The sequence below is a fragment of the Chenopodium quinoa genome, unplaced genomic scaffold (assembly GCF_001683475.1).
Source record: "Chenopodium quinoa cultivar QQ74 unplaced genomic scaffold, ASM168347v1, whole genome shotgun sequence".
NCBI classification, from domain to species: Eukaryota; Viridiplantae; Streptophyta; class Magnoliopsida; order Caryophyllales; family Amaranthaceae; genus Chenopodium; species Chenopodium quinoa.
Genome location: NW_018744151.1, coordinates 1,366,928 through 1,388,065, shown reverse-complemented (window position 1 = coordinate 1,388,065; position 21,138 = coordinate 1,366,928). Strand labels below are relative to the sequence as shown.

Here is a 21,138-nt window from a genome sequence, read left to right as displayed (position 1 = left end):
GTGGATCTCTTGATTCCTCTCTCCAAAGGGCTAGGTTTTGATATTTGTTTATAATACGGGGCGTTGTCGGCTTAATCCATACTATGTACCTACAATGTTTGGTAGTAGGGAGGAGATGGGGTCTATGTGACTTGTTCCATCTGAGCCTAATTAAACCCTAAATTCGACCCTCTTTATATAGAGAGTCGTAGAGTAAAAGATAATAATCTATGAGATTCAGAAGATAAATATCTTATAATTTTTGATGTTAAAATTTCGGTGTCAACAGAAATATATTATTAGATTCGTCTCGATTTTATCCGTGATAATATCATTTTTTTTTAATAATTTTACTTCATATTAGTAATAAAAAAAACAGATTATTGATTTTTTGGTTGTTCCACCCGGTTTACCCCTTGGGCTAATCCGGATTTGAGAATCTGTTCTGGATGGTTGGGTTTCAGTCCCATTCCAATTGTTGTTGCAAGGGGATCGAACACGGGTCCTCCCTACTAAGGACAATCTCAATCACCACTGCACCAACAATCAATTGATAGCAACTCGAGATGGTAATGAATCAGATTCGGATCGGGTGAAGCTTCACCCACATTCATGAATTATTCTAATAGATGAATATTAAAGTGAAAATAACTCACACAAACTCTAATTTTCGATTATTTATACATTTTTTTTTGTTTTATTAATAGGAAAAAGATATATGCAGCCCTAAGGGATGCATATAAGAAGCTAAAAGTGGAAAGAATTGACAATAAATATACAATTATTACACCGATTTACTCGTGAATTGTTGATAAATTCCCAATTTAATACTAAAAAAGGAAAGATATTAAATGCTTATATGCAGCCCTAATATAAAAAGGGCTGCATATAGCATTACCCTAATATAAAAGGCAACAATAACAACATATTCTTTGAAAAATTAATTTGCAAAAAAAAAACAAGTAATTTTCCTGCACATTTCATGTTTTATCATTAAAATTCTTAAATTAAAATATGTTAGACGGATGGTTGGATGGTTAGCGGGTGAAAAAAGTATCATTCACGTCCAATCCGATCCATCACCCGCTTCTTATTCATATAATTTCGATTTTCGTCCATTTATTTAAAACGGTTGGAGCATGTTAGTGGATATCCATTGCCATCCCTTTACTAATAACAGAGTATTTTTTTTTTGAAGAACTAATAACAGAGTATTGATTGATCATTGATATTCCGTATACGAACTTACGAAGTACGGAGTACTGAATTTACACCCGTGTCAAATCGTGAACCAAAGGCGCGGAAGAAATAAAACTTGAAGCTTGCTTAACCGTTGGCAACAACATTTTATTTGTTTTGACATTGGTAATCACTCATCTGTCATCACTGCATTCATCAATTCTCCTTCACTCATCTTTCCTTCCCTCAACTCTCACCATGAATCTCCAACTCTCTTCACTTCGATTTTTTAGACTCAACTCCATTAACCCTACTTCGTCCTCCAATTTCCGCCATTATCATTCCTCTAAGCTCTTCACTATCAAGTATTCGTCACTTTTTCCTTACCAAAATCACAATAACTCAATTTCTTCAGTCGATTTTAGGTTTTATGATCTTAAACTGTTTTTATGCTGTTTAATTTTCTAGCATTTGTGTTAATTTTTATGATTATTTTGCTGCAAAACTAGGTCAAGCTTGCCATTTTCGCCTCAGAAAGCTAAGTATTACAAAGAGCTTGAAGCTGCTGTTAATGTGGTTAATAGAGCTTGTCGCATTTGTGTTGACGTACTTCCTCTTTCTCTCTCCTCTTTTTTTCTGTGAATTTAACCATTACATTGCTTGATTGATAGTTTGATACTACCTCCGTTTTTAATTAGTTGTTTCGTTTGCTTCTTCGCAATCTCCAATGCACGTCTTTGACCATTAATATGCTTCGTATACGAATCTGTTAATGGGAGTTGTATGATTAACTGAATTGCAGGTGCAAAAATCATTATTCTCTGATAATAAGGGGGTTTTGGAGAAGAATGACAATACTCCAGTTACCATTGCAGATTTCAGTGTTCAAGCTTTAATTAGTTTAGGTACTACTAAATTTTTAAATCTTTCTGAATTATTATATATATTAACTTGATACTCTTTCTGTTTTTTTATGTAATTTGGGGAAAATCAAGTTTTATTTGGTAAGAAGGAACAATTGAATAGGCTAAAGCAATGTAAACAGTTATTCTGGGAAATAAAGGAGAATTATATAGTCAACAGTGTTGGGAATTAACCATAGGAATGTCATTTTGAAATACGGAAACCAAGAACATCAATGTGTGACGAAGGTGTATCCGTGTATTAAAATCATGTTATGTGCTGTTGGCTGATATTAAGTTTGTTGACATTGTAGAAATGACTATCTGGTAGTGCTTTTGTGTTAAAATAAAACTAAAAAGTTGAATAATCCAGAAATGAGCCTTAAAGGTTTTAATCATGTATATCTAAGTAATCTAACTGGCCACAGTTATAATCTTGGAGCCTAAACAAAATTTGTTCCATATTATTGTTTCATTATCAACCTTTTGATTTGTTTTTGGACAGAGCTGAAAAATCAGTTTCCGTCGATTCCCTTGGTGGCTGAAGAGGATTCTGCTTTTTTGCGTTCTAATAATCTTGCTGATGCTGTGGTTAATGTTGTCAAAGATAACACAAGCATCGCACATGAACAATTAAAAGATGAGGAAGTGTTGGAAGCAATTGACAGAGGAGGAAGTGATGCTTTTGCTTTTGAGCCCAAGCCGGCTACGTACTGGGTAATGTTTTGGATAACTTTACTCATTTGATGAATCTAGACTTAATTTTGCAGTATGAGCTTATTATGTTCTGTTCACTATTTCTTCGTTGAAGCTAAATTACTTCGACATATCCATATATTATCTGTTTTTAATAAGTATTTTAGTTTCTTAGAGTTCTTGCATCCCTGCCTCCTGGTAATTTATGCTGAACCCAAGGTTCTTTGTTATTGCCTCCTATTTGTGGTTCCAGTCATCATTACAACAGAGTCTTTTCTAAGGTCCTTTTGTTCCACTCTCTATGTGTCTTCAGACTCGCCACATCATGTCCTCCATTAATAACATGTGCAAAGTTTTTCTGATTTAGTTGAAACTCACTTCTTACATACATTGAATATGCATTTACGCTTCAGGTGCTGGATCCAATAGATGGGACACGAGGGTTTCTCAAAGGTGGTGGTGCATTGTATGTGGTAGGTCCTCTTCTTTAGCTAGTTTTCTTATTCTGATTAGCGGGCATTGCCGCGGCAGTTCTGTTTAGGAAATATATTATGATGATTTATTGTTATTTTCCTGTCTGCCAAAAAAGTGAGTGGGTTGTAGAAATGGAGGCTGGCTCTTGTGGATGAACCGGCTATTAGTGCAACGTGCTATTGTAGGATACTACAGGCAACTAAAGGGTGCAGACATATGAAATAGTAAAACTATCAATTTACCCCTAGTCTTACTGGCTAAGCAGGAATAGATTACAAGTGTAGACTAAAACAGAACTAATCTAAATTCACTCTATGCAAATTTTCAGTTAACTAAGAATGTTTGAAGAAATCAGGTATAGGAACATCTAGAGTTATGTCTTTTACTAATAAGATTTAATGTCATGATAATTGCCTGCCCCCATTCATCAAAATGCTTCTTTTAAATCACAAATTTGTCTGTATGGAGTATTTCTAGCATCCTTACACTAGGCGAAAAATGCAAATGGCCACCGGTTGAAAACCCCCCATTGCCACCGATTTTGAACCGGTGGTCATTTGGGGGGTGGCAATAATGCATCAAATGGCCACCGGTTCAAAACCGGTGGCAATAGTGTTAATGGCCACCGGTTAACCGGTGGTAATACTAATTATGGCCACCAGTTAACCGGAGGCAATAATAAATTGGCGCGGTTTTTTTGCTGCTGAATGATGACTATTGCCACCGGTTCGAACCGGTAAACCGGTGGCAATAAAAGGTTCTAATTTTTTTTTTTTTTTTTAGCCTGCAATTATTCCTGCAATTAATCCTGCAACTGATCCTGCTATAATATTCTGCCATATTATTGCTAAAAATTCAATAATCATAACAAGAATTAAAAATATATTTTTAGACTACTTTTATAATTAAAAACCAAATGCAATACAACAAATTAAATAAAGTGTGATATATAAATAAATACAAACAATACTAATAACTAGTCAATATTGTAGTTTAAAAGTTAATAATAAACAAAGTATAATTCATAATGATGCCACATTTACAAATTGAAGGTGATGAAAGATGCCAACATGTCTCGAACTTCATTAAGCTCCTTGCTCGTTAACGGATCCCCCTTTTGCACCTTGCAAAACTTGGAATATATATAAATTATGTTAGAATAAATTAAATTAATATGTAAAAAATTAAATACTTGGGAAAATTAAAAACAGTCGCATAAACAAATGACCAAAATAGCCAAAATAAGGCCTATTTGACTTCTACTTACCCATTTTCTACATTTTTAAACAAATGACCAAGTTGTTTCTCATAACATATCAATTATACTTAGTTATAGGTGGGTAAGCCTTGAAATCAAAGAAAAAGGGCATTTTACTAAGTTTAAGGTCGCATTTTCACCCAAAATAGCCAAAATAAGGCCTATTTGACTTCTACTTGCCCATTTTCTACATTTTTGAACAAATGACCAAGTTCTTCCTCATAACATGTCAATTATACTTAGTTATAGGTGGCTTGTAAGAACTGATCTCGATCCGGTGACATTCGTTTCGACCCAATTATGCCATGACCATCCAGTCTCCCTTCATGTCGAGAAGCAGGAAGACCAATAGGTTCAGCAACGGCTAAATAGTCGGCCACAAAATTACCAATCTCCTCACTCACGGTCCCTTGAATTATGCTTCCTTCCGGATGAGCCGGATTCCTTACTTTATCTTGCAATGTGCCCATGTGTCTTTCAAAAGGATAGCACCATCTCAAGAAAACTGGACCGCACAACTTAATCTCACGCACCAAATGAAGAATGAGATGCACCATTATGTCAAAAAAGGAGGGTGGGAAATACATCTCAAATTTGCACAAAGTCACAACCACATCCGTTTGCAAAGCATCAAGTGTACAAGGATCAAGCACTTTGCTGCATATTGTATTGAAAAACGAACATAGGCTTGTAATAGCTTCTCTCACGTGCTTCGGTAAAATACCACTTATTGCAATTGGTAGAAATACTTGCATCAACATGTGACAATCATGGGATTTCATACTTGTTAGCTTCAGTTCTCCACTTAAGGATACAAATCTTTTCATGTTAGATGCGTAACCAGATGGAACCTTAATGCCGTAAAGACATGCACAAAACATCCGCTTTTCTACCCTTGACAATGTGTAGCAAGCCGGTGGTAAATACTTCTTCTCAACCTTGCCTTTACCCTCATCTCTACTCTTTGAAGCATCCGCGGCCTTTCCCTTTCCCTTGCTCTTCCCCTTTCCTTTTTTCGAAACATTTACATTTTCTTGTTCCGGTTCCTTTCCCTTTCTGTCCTTCCCCTTTGTAACCTTGTCTTGAGGCCACAATTCCGGACGAATCCCGATCTCTTCCAAATCTAACTGTACACCCTTTCCATCCTTTGTTTTGCCTGAAATATTAAAAAGTGTTCCCACAAGAGCATCACACACATTCTTCTCTATATGCATCACATCTAGACAGTGCCTAACATCATGTTCTTTCCAGTACGGAAGCTTCCACAAAATTGATTCTTTTTTAAAAAGAGCTGTTGAGACCGGAGCTTTTTCAGATTTTCCAAACACTGTTCGTATACCCTTAACTCGAGCATAAACCTCAACACCGGTCAATGGCCTAGGCGCAATCTCCTCTTCCACTGTCCCATCGAAAGCCTTTTTTTGCCTACGGTACGGGTGATCACGCCTAAGGAACCTTCGAGTCCTTATATACACATCTTTGTGAGAATTATTAAGGTATATGCTTGATGTTTCATCAATACATATGGGGCATGCTTTTTTCCCTTTAATCTTGTACCCACACAGGTTGCCATATGCAGGGAAGTCATTCATGGTCCACATAAGGGCTGAACTATGTGAACACCTCGTTCTTATGAGCATCAAAACAAGAAACCCCTTCGTCCCACATCTTTCTCAAATCGTCAATTAGTGGCGCAAGGTAAACATCTATGTCATTTCCAGGTTGCCTAGGCCCCGTTATTAGCAATGAAAGCATTATATACTTCCGTTTCATACATAACCAAGGAGGCAAATTGTAGATCACTAAAAGAACCGGCCAAGTGCTGTGTTGGGTACTAAGAGTGCCAAATGGATTCATCCCGTCTGTGCACAACCCAAGTCTTAAATTTCTGACTTCATTACCAAACTCCAGAAACTTCAAATCAATGTTCTTCCATTGCGGGGAGTCAGCCGGATGCTTCAGCATTCTGTTTTTCTTCCTTCCCTCGGCATGCCACCTCAGGTTTTCAGCGTCTTTTGGTGTTGAGAATAGACGCTTAAACCTTGGAATAATAGGAAGATACCACAACACCTTAGTAGGAGGTCCCTTCGTACCAGGATTGCAACTCATGCGCTTGTAGCGTGATTGCTTGCATCGTGGACACTCCTCCAATTGTTCATTCTCATTACGATACAAAATACAATCATTAGGACAGACATGTATCTTCTTATACTCTAAACCAAATGGACACATAAGCTTCTTTGCATAATAGTAAGACGTAGGAATTTCATTCCCATCAGGCAACATCTCACTTAATGCGGTCAACAAAGAAGTGAAACTAACGTCCGTCCACCCATGCTTCGACTTAATGTTAAAAAGTGTTAGCACGGCAGAAAGTTTGGAGTATTTTTTGCACCCAGGGTACAAAGGCTTTTTGGAAGCCTCCGATAGTAATTCAAACATATCACCTTCGACATTATGCAACATCTCATCCACGTCATTATCCTCGACCTCATCCACTGGATGATCCTCAGCTCCATCCTCACCACTATCAATAACATATTCATCATTCTCCCATTCCTCGTCCACATGAATCTCATTGCTTTTATCATGCACATCATTCCCATTAAGATCCTCACTATACTCTCCACTTTCACCATGCCAAATCCACACATGGTATTTAAGTCTAAACCCACGACAAAGTACATGATCTCTAATGATTTCAACACTATTAACCACCTTCACATTATTACAATCAACACAAGGACGGTATAGGCCTTCCTCACCAATTTTGCGCTGATAAGATAAAGCCGTCTCGCAAAATTCTTGAACCCCATTCCAAAAATCCATTGTATCACGTCTACCATACATCCAACCACGATCCTTTCCCATTTAGTAAAGTGTCTCTAAACATATATAGCAACATATTATCAATAATGTACAATTGCTACATATCTTATGTAAATCAACTTCAAGTACACATCGTGAATATACCATTCATATAGTGAACAAATGCATGTTTCCAAAGTGTCCTTATCACTCCAACCTAACCCATCCTTGAATGTCTACTCTCACTAGTGAATGTATGTCAACTTTCCAATTTTAAGGAAAATCCGGCAGCACTTCCCCCAGTTCTCCAAGTACAAGATGTAGATAATTACTTACCCACATATGTACCCAGAGAACATGGAGAAGAAATGGACAGCCAAGATGTTCCTTAAAATCGAAAAAAAAGACATACATTCACCACCTAAGTGAGAGTAAACATTCAAGAACAGTCCCAACCGGGGACTATTTAAGACTTTCTCCTAATGAGAAAGCCTTGAACGGGTATCTAGGCATATGATGATGCAAACATTCAACATATTATTGTAATTTTTTATTATTAAACAAGACACAACTTGTAATATCATGAACAAACTTTTATCAAATAGATAAATAGAAAGAAATATATATAGCTCCATAAAGTTTATAGTTCATACCAATATAGCAAGTATAATGGATGTAATGTCTCGAACTTCCCACTTGAATAGCTAATAAACTTGTGCTTCCCTACATATGAATCTACAAAAATAAAAAAATACAACAACAAAATAAAAGTTAGTAATTTTGTCAAGAACTATATACAAAACAACCTAAAATTACACATTAAAACATACCAATTAATAATTACACATTAAAACATACTACCAAAATTCAACTAATTAAGTAACAACTCAGAGATGAAAGGGAAATTATATTCAAAACTTAATTTTAAATCTCGTACTTACCCCTTGCACTTCCCATATTTTAGTTTTCAAAAGACTGTCAAAATCAGGTTACCAGGAAGATATGGAAGAAGAGACTCTTAATATATTTAGTTTGTGTGTCTATGAAACTAGTGGGTTCATAAAGATAGTGCATATATATTGTTCTGAGGAAGAATATGGAGGTTATTTTTATAACTTTCTTAGTACTACTGAATGGAGGAACTTATTTCTGTTTTTGCTGCTTGCAAAGTCATGAACTTATTCCATGTTAATTGTGTGAGTTCAGACTTCGGAGGTATCCTTTGTCCTCCTTGTACTCGAATCAGATATCTTTATCTTACATAAAAAGTATATGATTAATAAATGGCCAAGATGTTTACATATTTATACAACAGTACAAATGCTAGCTTTTCTAGTGCCTTTGTTCAGTAAAAAGGAGAAAAGATGCCACCAAAATCATGTCATTCGCTTGTCGATAATGAAGGCTCTTTACAGATCGCGAATGTTAGTTAATTAGTTCCTGTTATAATTTTAATTTAGTAGAGATTGTCATTAGAATATAAGTTATATGATGATAACATAAACAAGGTGCAAAAACAAAGCAGAAAAAAATGAAAAGATATGTACATGGTGCAAATATTCATTAAGGACAGTTGAACCTTTGATTTCCACAAAATAGCTTCAATATGCACTGAATTGCATCATAACAGATAAAAAAGCCATACACAGAAAACAGGCCTAGAGTTAAACTTAATTTTAATTTGCCTAAACATTGTTCAAAATGCAAAATAAATTAAAACTAACCCTAGGTGGAGATGAAAGGGAGGAGAGATGGACGGTGGTCGGAGGTGGAGGGCCGCGAACAGGTGGTGGAGGGCCGCCGCGGTATCGTGCCCAACCGCCACGAGGGCTCAGTTGCTGCTAGGAGGAGGGCCGAGCAAACAATGCCGAGGGCGACGCGAGGGCTCAGTTGCTGCTAGGAGGAGGGCCGCGAACAGGTGGTGGAGGGGGTGCGCAACGGTGGTGGAGGGTGCAGCAGCGGCTGGGCGTCAGAGGTGGAATTCGTGGTGGTAGCTGCTAGGGTTGGAGAGTCGTGAACTGAGAGTTAGAGGGCTGAGTGTTTCAAATTTCGTAGAATCAAACAGGAAAGAGAAGGAAGAAAGCTAAAAGGCGCGATTTTTTTTTTTTATAATAAAATTAGTTATTGCCACCGGTTCAAAACCGGTGGCCTTTCCAATTTTTGCCTCGGGTTTGGTTGAACCGGTGGCAATTATTCTTTGCTTCATCCCGCCACTTAATTAAGCCACCGGTTTTCAAAAACCGGTGGTCAATGAGCGTTGCCTTTTTCAATTTTTCGCCTAGTGTTAACATGTGAATGTGTAATCATACCTATTTTCTTGGGATTATGCAATATGGAGACAACATCACATCAAGTATAGCATTCTAACTCCCTAACAATTCACAATTCATTCCACTTACTACCATTTTTTTTTTTTTTAAATCAGAAATCTCCATAACTAATCATTATCCAACTTTTGATGGCATCTAGATTTTGTAGGGTGTCCAAAACTCCTAAAAGTCCCAAAAAGACCTAATCAACCAAATAGTTCTGTTAAGCATTAATCACTGATGACCCAATAAGCCAATACTAGCCTTAAATGCATGAATCTACAAAATAGTGCTATTGACTATGCAACTAAATGGTAGTGAGACATTTAGTTGTTGTGCCAGGTGTTTAACTGTTAAAGTTATATTATTTGAGGTTCTCATGTAGTTTGATTGGAGCCACTCGCTTTGAGCATTATCATTCTTTAATTTTTTAAATGAACTAAAGAATGATTCTTTAGATTGAAGGCTTGAGATTTTTTCTGCAGGTTTTAATTGTTTTGGGGTCATGGTAATGTTTATGGGGTTGATATCTTCTTGGGGTCCTTTCAATAGAATTCTTTATTATTCAAAAGAACAGCCAACATTTTGACCTTCTAGTCTCAGTCTTGTTAAAATGAGTTTGAAAAGGTCAATATGTACGCAGCTGTACAGTTGTATCATCACTAGTAAAAGACTTTTAAAAAGTGCAACGTGTTAAGGTACAGTGATTATGTGAAAATACAGACAATACAACTGTCATAAAAATCATGCAACATCAACTGTAACCCTTTATGTGACACCGTAGTGAAACCCAGTTCTATGATGCAGGACAGCTACAATGATTACAAGTGCGATTTAGACCCTGTTGTATACATTTTGCATTTGTGCGAGGAGATTGTAAAAGAGCCATAGAACATCTGGATTTAACTATATCAGTCACTACAGCATCAACTATGATGACGCAGATTCCACCTTTGGCTTGGCTCTAGGAGTTCCAAAAATTTAGTGCTCAGCTGCTCACCCTTCGCCCTAAGACACAATATCATTAATCAACTTAATTAGTAACTTTAAACCTCCTGTTATTTGTTTGTTGTTCATTATTTATTTATATTGCTGTGATGATGTCATTTTCAGGTTGGACTGGCACTTGTAGTTGAAGGGGAGATGGTATTGGGGGTAGGGGTGTACACCGGTCCAAAACCGGACCGGACCTGGACCGGACCTGTTTGGACCGGGGACCTGAATTAGAGAATTTTGAGGACCGGAGACCGGACCTGAATCAACAGGTCCGGTTTCGGGTCAGACCTGAAAATTCAGGTTCGGTCCGGGTTTAGACCTGAACAGACCTGAATTTGTATTTTCCCTTTTTTTTTTCTTTATTCAAGCCAAAGTTTTGACTAAAAACTATCATCAACAACCTCCTACGAACAACCCACCACCACTAATACATACACCCCTACGCACAGCCCACCACCACAAGCTTCTTTCCTTCTACCACCTACCCCAACTCACCCCTTAACCACCTTAACCCCCTTAACCCAGACACCATAACCCCAACAACCCAGACCCATTGATACCCACCCATAACCCAGAAAAACGAAAAAATTGAAAAAAAACCCACCACCGTCAGGCATCCACCGCACCCACAACCCAGAAAAACAAAAGAAAAAGAAAAAAACCCAAATCGATTCCACACATACATCCAACATCCGAACAAAAAACAAAAAAACGAACAAAAAAATCGCAAAAAACAAATTATACATAAATTGTCAGAAAATCCGAGAAAAAAAAACAGAAATTTCGAAAAAATAGATCTACAAACTTAAATTACAAAATTTATAATTTTACATTACAATTTCATTAAAAAAGATAATTATAATCGTAAATTATGTGAAAAATAAAACTAGATCTACATACTAACCTATATTCAACTAAAACTAAAGTATAAACAAACTCTGGTGACGGCAGATGGTGGACGACGGGGCCTCGATGTTGGACGACGGTGCTCCAATCCCACGATGCTGGAGCCAGGAAGAGAGAAGAGGAGAGGAAGAGGAGTCGTTGAGAACCAGAAAGAAAGGGTGAGATTGAGAATCAGAGAGGAAGAGGGGAGATTGAGAATTAGAGAGGAAGAGGGGATACTGAGAATCAGAAAGGATAAGAGAAAAGGTGAGAGGAGAAGAGGCGTTGCTGAATAGTTGAAGTATTAGGTTTTTTAGGCTTTTATATTTTTTTTATATATATATTATATAAAAAATCCGGGTTTCAGGTCCGGACCTGAAAACCCCGGTTTTGGACCTGATCCGGACCGGAACCGGAAACCTTGAATTTCAAGGACCGGGACCGGACCTGAATCTACAGGTCCGGATCAGGTCCGGTCCCAACAGGTCCGGTTCAGGTCGGTTTTCAGGTCCGGTCCTGTTTATGTACACCCCTAATTGGGGGTTATGGGTTGCCCAAATTGGAAAGTGAACTCAGTAAACAATTCTCCTATGGATGTCCAAGAACGCCAAAAGAATGAATCTGCAATTGGAATCATTATGGCAGCTCATGTGGGTTGTGGAACATGGACGGTTAGATTGACTGACTTGCTGGGTGGTCTAATGAATATGGATGGCTTTTGGGAAAGATGTTTTGTTGATGGATCTTCTTTAGTTCACGAAGGACGTTTCTGTATTCCTGAGAGTCAAACGTGGGATTCGATTCCCTTTTCAAATTCTCTTAGTGCAACAACTAGCCGTACTAATGAAGGGAATAAACAAATACTGCTTCTTCCAACATGTTGTGGAAGGTATACAAAAATTCTTCTGTACCTGAATTGAATGCAACAGTTGGATATTAGGCCATCATAAAATTCATAATATTTAGTCTTCATGCTTATTTCTTTGTGTTGTTCGTTGGGACTTTTTAGTTGGATAAGATGAAAAGAAGCTCCTATATCCCCATCCAAATACTGGCGAGGGAGGATTTTGTTTGTCATGTGGTGAAGGGGGGGGGGGTGTGGTGAGATTGTACCATATAAAATAAACATTTTCCCGCCATGAGGTTTATGATTTTGAACTTCTGATCCCTGGTCTTTTGATTAGGAAACCAAGTAAGCTATCCAGACTCTAGTTTGAAGTGCTTGTTACAATGTTATGATTCACAGAGTGATACTCACTCTATGTATCCCCCTTAATATTTACACGAAAAGGATATGTAATGGTGTAAAGTCATCATACAAATACCTTCTAAGAAGTTTGTTGTTTTGGGGATTTTTAGGGGTGTAATGTAGATGTTAGCTGCATGTTTCTACATCAGTGTTTTTTCAGTATCCTTTTAACATTACAAAAATTATGTTTTTCATCCTTGTTTTATTTTCAAGTCTTTGGAGCACATTTTCCTCATGCTATTCTTTCTAAAAGACATTTCTTCATTTGGAGTTCTGGCAGTTCACTGCTGTATACTATGTATATTGAACGGTTTTTTCTCAGTTGGTCCATAATATAAACGATTTTTTCTCCTCTTGGGCAGTTTATGCAAGTACTTGATGGTTGCCTCAGGTAGAGCATCTGTTTTCATTGTTCAAGCTAGGGCTCAAAGAATTATGAAGGTGCTTACCATTTTTGTTCTTCACTTAGGCTATTATTCCAGTAAAGATCTCGAGTTCTATTGGAAATTCAACTTCTTTCTAGTGATTGACAATTTAATTCTATGAAAATGTAGGCTTGGGACCATGCTGTTGGCATGATTTGTGTGCATGAAGCTGGTGGAAAGGTTGCGTCACACTCTTTGTACTTCAAACAGATGCAACATATTTAGTATTATTTTCTTTTTCGAGAGGATACAACATATCTTACTGTAGAACTTTTATCTGCAACTTTATCAGATTAACTCTATGAAATATAATCTCATTTTAATCAGGTCACTGATTGGAAGGGGAGCAAAATTGATCTAGCTGCTGATGTAATGGCACGTAGAATTATATCTCCTTCAGGTGGTGTGCTGGTGACAAATGGAACCTTGCATGGTCAAATTTTGGATTTAATATCTCTGAAGTCATCAGTTGTATCTTAAAGATCTATTACATGTCTGCATGCAGGTAATCACAAGTGACAAGTAGCTTTCTTTTTTACTACCATTTCATACTATCATGGTCTTTGTTCAACATCCTACTTGTACATGAGCTGATTAAATTATCTACATTCAGTTATTTCCGTGTGTAATAGAGCTTAATAGGGTTATTATATTATACAAAGTTTATGAAGTACTTGTTATGCTAATATCTGAATTCTGATGACTGATTATGTACTAATCAATGTATATGAATTGCTAAAGGTTCTTAAGAGCCTGCACATCAATCACACAGCTATAATCTCGTGCCTAAAGTAGCTCAGCTATGTGTAGCTGTGTATGCTGTTTAATTATAAGAATACCCTTATCTTTTCCTTTTCCACTTTTTGTGGTTAGAAATCTTAAGGTATAATCTCGTGCCCAAATTGTAGTCTTTTCTCCACTTGATTGTCCAAGTTTGTTACAGAAACTGCTAATGTTTTGGGCTTTTTTTTATTTTTATTTTTTAATTTAATTTTTTTTTTAATTATTTGTATGAAGTGTGTTATTTGTACAGGCCATTTCTTCAACTTACGCAAACTGAAAGCCTATTGGAGTAACCATGGACTAGAAACCCTAAGATGCAGACACTACTACCAAATCAGGTATCAGGTGTAAGCTTTCATTAAACAATGCATGTAAATAAGATAAACTTCAGCCAAGTGGATTAATTTACTTGAGTTAATGAAATTTACTGGTGATCCATGATTTCATGATCACAAACAATGAGACACGTGTTTAAGTTTATGATTGTATATCTTAGATATGAAGGGATATGCTTACATTAGTTAGTAGACTCCATATAATATGAAATTCATCTCATGTATTTATCTTTTTGTTTTTGTCTTATTTCTGAATACAGTTTTTGCTTTAGGGGGGGGGGGGGGGGGTCAGGAGTGGTATGGTGAGCATAGCTTCCGTCGATAAATTATTAAGCATATCTCATGTGTTCATCCTTTTGCCTTTGTCCTATTTATAATTACCTTTTTTGCTCTTAGGGGAGAGAACTGAGCATACTTCCGTGAAACTTTGTGCTTCTTCCAATAATAAATTAATGTTATAATCAGAATGAAATGAGATAAGACAAACTGGTTAAGATTGGGAAGAGTTGTTAAGTTTGTTTATATTTTATCAAGAGAAACAAAAGTAGCTTTTAACTTTTGAGCCTTTGATTAGACCAAAGACAAATCACTAAGTAGATAAATTTTTATTCATGCTATCTCTTTTTCTTATAAGTTATTGGTTCTTTGGATAATCATCCCACCCTTCCCTGTCAACCATTTTGGAATTTTTTAAGTTTAAATTAGAGCCATGCGATGAAGAATTATAAAAAATAAATGTTCCCTGAGGACACCTACAAGCTTCCAGATTAATGTTTGGCAAATAGGAAATGGAAAGAAGAATCATTTTAATAGTCTAAGAATGACGGACTATGACCCTACAGAATCAGATAGATCTCATATTGTTTTAGGCTTAAAAAATATAAGCTTTCTTAACTTTGTAATGTTTTGTTATCGGGTTAGACCTGTCAACTGTTGGGAATGCAGGTTCCTACAGGCAATATGCTAGTTGAATTCTCACCACAGCCACATTACTAGGTGGTTCAGACTTCAGTATATACTTTGTTTGAAGTTGCTTGCTTAATCTGGAGTGAAATTTTGAGCTTTGGGGGGGGGGGGGGGTCAGAGGGTCTTAGATTAGTAATCTAATAATTTCCTATGAGACCTCGACAAGGTATAGAGGAGAAACTTATTAGTCATGGCATCAAGGCATCTTATGATGGATGCCTTTTTAAGAAAAAAAAAAATTATGATTATCAATTTGAGCAATGTGGTAATCTAATTATGTAAGTGTGATTCATTCTTGATTTTTAAAATTTCGCTTATTTATTTGTTGCAACCCAATTGTTACAAGGGTTTTACTGGAAGAGGGGAAAGGGTATTTTGGACTTTTGGTACATATGGCCATCAGAGATCTTTAAATTTTTGTTTCTGTTGTGGCTCAAAGCAGTTGCTAATGATTTCTCTGACTGATGGAAGAATTTGTATTGGTTATATGATCAGTTCAGGATACTTCATTCTGGATAAAAGGAAGTTAAGCCTTGAATGGGACTTGGGATTCAATTGGCATTTATACTTTGTTTGGTACAAGGTTATATAAGGGAATGGTAATGAGTTTGTGTGCTAAATCGAATGTTCCGTGTGAATATCTATGGTCATGCCTCTCTGCTATTATTTTATTTTGTCATTGGTTTTCATTGTTTCATTCCACTCATACCCATGTTAACAGTTGGTAAAAAGTGGTAAATAAAAAATAGTGAAGATATATTACCCTGGACATTCTAATGGAGCAATTCGTGGAAGATTTTGAACTCATTATCATTCCTGTAATAAATAACCTTGTACTAAACAAACTGCGAGCAAAAGAAATGAAGGTAAATAATGTGCTAGCTTTACTTATTCCGTGTTTTTCTGATGATATAAGTTCATTAATGATAGTGTTCATATTGCTTTGTTCTTTTTTATCGGGAGATGTTTTGCTGATGAAACGTGATGAACTATTTTTGAGTTTAACATAGCTCTTTTTTTTAAATTTTTTTTTTTTTTAATCATCCTTCCTTTTGACCTACAAGACTCCCAGTTTGTAGCTTGCTACTGTTTTCATATAGTCGTGTAGTAAAAACAAAAGAGCAAGTGCTTTTGTGCTGTCAAAGATTTCAGCGATTGTTTACGAATATGTGTTAGCATCTAAAATATTAAATTAGTTCAAAATGTGTACAAATACGGCTTTGAATTTCTTGTTGTGGCCTTGGAGTTGCTCATGATCTAAAAAATATGGTTAAATACATGTTAGTTTGACAAATAACTACCATGTTGGTTGAAGGGAAGTAGATAGTAAACGTCATTTTATATTATGTGCCTTCTTTAGATAGGCTTACATGGGTTGACTACTTTATGTGTATTATGCACTATGCTGATAATCTAACTATTTCATCATAAAATCTTTTTTGGTTAAACGTGGAAGTTTCATGCATATAACTGTAATTAAATGTTAGTTTATTTTCATCGTTGAATAGTTTACTTCAGCAACCGAGAAGTGGTTCCTGAGTGAAAAAGCAACTTAGTTTGAGATTCTGTTATGTAGTTTGTATACTTGCCTAGTTCTCTAGGAATCAAAATAAGGCAAATTATTTCTCTTCAAAGGATTATCTATTAAACACTGCTGGTCTTTACCCTGCTTAATTTGTAAAATATTATGGTCATATTGGGACAACGCCAAAACAATGTCAAAATTCTGGGTACCTGGACCTTTTGCTTAAAGTTTGGCCTTTCTGTTCAATATGAGTTTCGTGTAAACCGGGCATATAAGCACAGAAATGATGTATTGTGTTGGCTTAAGCATAGAAGAGTCTCTCATTGCATGTTAAATTCTGAACACTGAGTAACTGCTCTATTAAACAGGTTTCTGAAACCCCTTCATGGACCTGAAAGTATGTTATCAACTAATTAGTTGGCTAAGGTTTTTTTTGTGCATGTTAGTACATTTTAAGTTTAGTATATTAATCGATTGTTCTATCAAGGACAGAAATAAATGCAACACCTATCCCCCAAAGGCCTGAATGGTTTTTTTTGGCATTCTGTACATAATTGTGAATCGTTTCTGCAGATTACCGTGTCAAGATCACCAGCCAGCCAAGCACATTGTCTCGTATTACTCATTGTCCATTGAAACCTTCGTCCTGAATTTGATGCATACGGTACAGACAATCATCTCCAATGTCAAAATTTTTGCAAATCAAATACAAAGCTGTTGAAGATATACAGATTTAAATTTTAAAGCATTTCAAAGATGAGTTACAGATGTAGCTAACAATTATTTAGCACTCTAGTTCTTTTGAAGGATACTATATTTATATATGATTGTAATATATACAAGTATAAACTGGACATGCAAATGTTGTATGAAATTTGTTCCTGATTTTATGTTTGGAATGACTTTGCTATTTCCCAAGATTTGCTTCAGGAATTTCTTATGGCCATTTTTTTCAGCTACTTTGGTTATTATAAGCAGTCTTGCACCATGAGACGACAGGTTAGCTTCTGACAATACCACTTTACATGGGTGTAAACTTCACTGGGGATATTGTAAACCAGTGCACTGACTCTCAAATTTACGTTTACTTTCCCACTAATTATAATAATAATATTTATAATAATCGGTTTTTTTTAATGTTATATTAATATTATTATTATTACGGAGTATTATTTGAGGAAATATTATTATTAGATTTACTATAGTCTGGTTTAATTTGAATCCATTTCAACTTGGTCTATTTTTTTCCCGCATTACTCCATATTTCATTAATTTTGTTTATACAATCGGTTATTTTAGTAAATTTCAAACTTTTCTATTCTTTCAATTGAAATAAATTTTTATCTTTAAATTTATAGTGTTTAATTAGACGGGCTGGTATATACTTCGTATGAATTATAGGACCTCAACTGTTGATTAAAGGTTTCTGGCCTTACAGCTACATAAGGAATCAATATGATTGTGAGCAGCTCACCAAAAGGTTCTATTTCATCGGTAAAAATTTGTTCATTAGTGATCAACTAAACATGGAATTCTTCACATTATTATCTTCCATGCATAATTTTTCTTAAAAATTTCTTTGCAATAAAATTTACTCATAAAGAAACTTGAATTTCTATGCATCAAGGAACACTTACAGTCAAGACTTCTCTATAATTATTACTTTTTTTTTTTTTTTTTTTTTTTTTTTTTTGTTTTGTTTTACCATAAATCTGTTCATGCATACATACAGGACGGCGTGTACAACTGCATATGAGTAATATGACCACATTGATGGTTGATACACTCAGGGCTTCGGGCCGTTAGGGGTACACACCTGCCCATAAACACCCTCTATGTGCACTTGGATGTACGATATAATTGTCTCATAAACAATATTTGTATTATTTATGAATACTACAATGCTTAGTTTGACTCCAACCTCATTTGCAGTTCTAGAAATGTTTATACTATTATTGTCATCTTATTTGGTGATTAAATATTAATTTGCTCGATAAAAAAAAATAATTCTAATTTCTCCAAATGGATGGGACACGTTGCTTACTTATTGGTAATAGTAGATGATAAGCAATTATTTATTTATTCTGAAATATTTGAGTGTCTTATATCCTTTCTTTTGGTGGCCTATTTATAGATGACCACCCTTTAGTCAATGTTTCCCATGCAGAAACTCCAACCTTAAGGAAATCTACCCTTTTCATCTAATTAAAAAAAAAAAAAAACTGATTAATTAGTTCTTTTCATAAATTTCAAACCCAGAAAATAAAAAATGGGAAGAAAACCTTGCTGTGATAAAGAGGGATTGAAGAAAGGTCCATGGACAGCTGAGGAAGATCAAAAGCTTATTGATTATATCCAAAAGTATGGCTCTGGTAACTGGAGATCTCTTCCAATGAAAGCAGGTTGGTTTTTAATCTGGCTTATTTGTCATCGATTATGTTATTCACTAGTCAGACTCTTCATTTCACCTCAAGTACCTGTATTGGATGCTTAACACGCTGTTTCAGACTGGTGATCTATGTCAGACTCAAGTCCGAGTAACATAGATCACCAGTACTAAAAATGAATTTTTAGATGATTTGTTGAATGCATGCACGTGATTCGATCTCCTAGTATATCCATGATGCAGTACTCATTTTGAATTTTTTGTATACAGGTCTTGAAAGGTGTGGTAAGAGCTGCCGGTTACGCTGGGCTAACTATCTCAGGCCAGACATCAAAAGAGGAAGATTTTCATTTGAAGAAGAAGAGACAATAATTCAACTCCATAGTATTCTTGGAAACAAGTAATTAATCTTCTTCTAATCTCTGTTTACTACATTAAGCTTTCATTTATTTTTATAAAAAGTCATAATCATAATACATGTATAATTGACTGATGTAAAATTTTCTTGCAGATGGTCTGCAATTGCTGCTAGACTACCAGGACGAACAGACAACGAGATTAAAAACTATTGGAACACCCACATTCGAAAGAAGCTACTTCGTATGGGAATCGACCCTGTAACTCACAGCCCTCGCCTCGATTACTTTGACCTTCCTTCTATGCTCTGCAGTCATCAGAACTCACCCCTGATGAACTTGCCTGCTGTCTTACTTAATCTGCAGAACCTCCTAAACCCTGAACTTCTGAGATTCCCCACTTCACAAAATGGATTCTTAAACTTCAACAATTCCCAAAACACAATCCTCAGTAATTTGCAAAATAATATCTCAGATAATCAAGTTCCAAGTGCACAGACTATTAATCAATTTGATCCCATTCCATCTTTTAATGAATTGTTAGGCTCTTCCTCAACGGATAACTCGGGTTTTGTATCGAACAGTTACCAGAGTTTTAGCAACGGTAGCAGCTTCTCCACGGCGTTGTCGCCGTTGAGTTCAAGTCTTCTTCATCCTATTGATTCAAGTCCAACTTATCTTAACAGCAGCAAGAGTACTGAAGATGAGATAGATAGCTACATCAGTAATGTAGAGAAGTTGCTTGAAAGTCCGGTTCTTTAATTAATGTTATATTGTTCATGTAGTACTTTTTTTTTTTTTTTTTCACTGCCCGGCAGCGGTCAAAAAAAAAAAAAAAACCGAATATCAGACCGGGTTATATTTCGGACCGAAAAAATCTGACTAACTTGACAAATCGGGTGAGGTCAAGAGTCTGATCAAACTAGACATTAAAAATAAAAAAACTATGTATAGCAGCAAAGTTCAATGTTGACAGCTGAACAAGTTTACAAGCGTTACATTTGCATATGAAATTATATAAATATAATTCATGCTTTGTTAATTTCAGTTTGTATGATTTGAAGATGGTATACTGTAGTGGATCAACTGTTCCAACGTGTAACAACCAATTAAAATAAAAACATAGTTTCACTCAATTATCTCCCTCCCAAGAGGAAGGTTGACATTTTTTATTTTTATTATTTAAATACCGATTCTTAATGCTTTAGAATTTACTTGTAGATAAGTTCTACTAGTATCAAAGTCCCACACATTGTATAATGAATCCGATTTTTTGAGATAAGAATATAAAAGGTTCGGATGTACGCAATCTTATCATTAAATAGTTAAAAGTAAATTACAAAGTCGTAGTAGTCTTGCAATTATGCCATGAAACCATGATCTACGCACTACCCCTTTCTAAGCACAACTACTACTCATTATAGATTTATACTTGTATATGTTAGAGGCCACCAATTACCACACAATATACATACTTCATATAATTATATAAAAGGGAAAATAGAAAATGGAAACTTTGTTCATAACTTCGTATTAAAATTATTATATCATTATTGACATTATTGTTGTATACAGTATTATATCAAGTTTAGGCGTTTAGTTGAGCCTGTTATATCTACTTGTTGCT

The 21,138-nt window shown here is 35.7% G+C and overlaps 2 protein-coding genes across 2 annotated transcripts; both read left to right on the top strand.

Moving 5' to 3' along the window:
• Nucleotides 1-1,090: 1,090 nt before the first annotated feature.
• On the top strand, nucleotides 1,091-17,779 carry LOC110693513 (putative PAP-specific phosphatase, mitochondrial). The gene is made up of 13 exons (XM_021870630.1): nucleotides 1,091-1,523; nucleotides 1,668-1,764; nucleotides 1,961-2,063; nucleotides 2,566-2,777; nucleotides 3,170-3,229; nucleotides 10,719-10,753; nucleotides 12,022-12,375; nucleotides 13,098-13,176; nucleotides 13,290-13,340; nucleotides 13,488-13,665; nucleotides 14,194-14,281; nucleotides 15,740-16,110; nucleotides 17,343-17,779. Exons 1-10 carry the CDS (start codon nucleotides 1,417-1,419, stop codon nucleotides 13,638-13,640), a joined length of 1,251 nt encoding a protein of 416 aa, XP_021726322.1. The 5' UTR covers nucleotides 1,091-1,416; the 3' UTR covers nucleotides 13,641-13,665; nucleotides 14,194-14,281; nucleotides 15,740-16,110; nucleotides 17,343-17,779.
• Nucleotides 17,780-18,458: 679 nt separating this feature from the next.
• On the top strand, nucleotides 18,459-20,636 carry LOC110693750 (transcription factor MYB74-like). Its single transcript, XM_021870921.1, has 3 exons — nucleotides 18,459-19,171; nucleotides 19,426-19,555; nucleotides 19,667-20,636. Exons 1-3 carry the CDS (start codon nucleotides 19,039-19,041, stop codon nucleotides 20,271-20,273), a joined length of 870 nt encoding a protein of 289 aa, XP_021726613.1. The 5' UTR covers nucleotides 18,459-19,038; the 3' UTR covers nucleotides 20,274-20,636.
• Nucleotides 20,637-21,138: the final 502 nt, after the last annotated feature.

Excerpts from the sequence above, each read along its gene's own strand:
- LOC110693750 (XM_021870921.1), top strand. The coding sequence starts at position 19,039 with ATGGGAAGAAAACCTTGCTGTGATAAAGAGGGATTGAAGAAAGGTCCA. Across the intron at positions 19,172-19,425 it reads ATCTCTTCCAATGAAAGCAG|GTCTTGAAAGGTGTGGTAAG; the intron begins GTTGGTTTTTAA and ends TTTTGTATACAG. Across the intron at positions 19,556-19,666 it reads CATAGTATTCTTGGAAACAA|ATGGTCTGCAATTGCTGCTA; the intron begins GTAATTAATCTT and ends ATTTTCTTGCAG.
- LOC110693513 (XM_021870630.1), top strand. The coding sequence starts at position 1,417 with ATGAATCTCCAACTCTCTTCACTTCGATTTTTTAGACTCAACTCCATT. Across the intron at positions 1,524-1,667 it reads TCTAAGCTCTTCACTATCAA|GTCAAGCTTGCCATTTTCGC; the intron begins GTATTCGTCACT and ends CTGCAAAACTAG. Across the intron at positions 3,230-10,718 it reads GTGGTGGTGCATTGTATGTG|GTTGGACTGGCACTTGTAGT; the intron begins GTAGGTCCTCTT and ends TGTCATTTTCAG.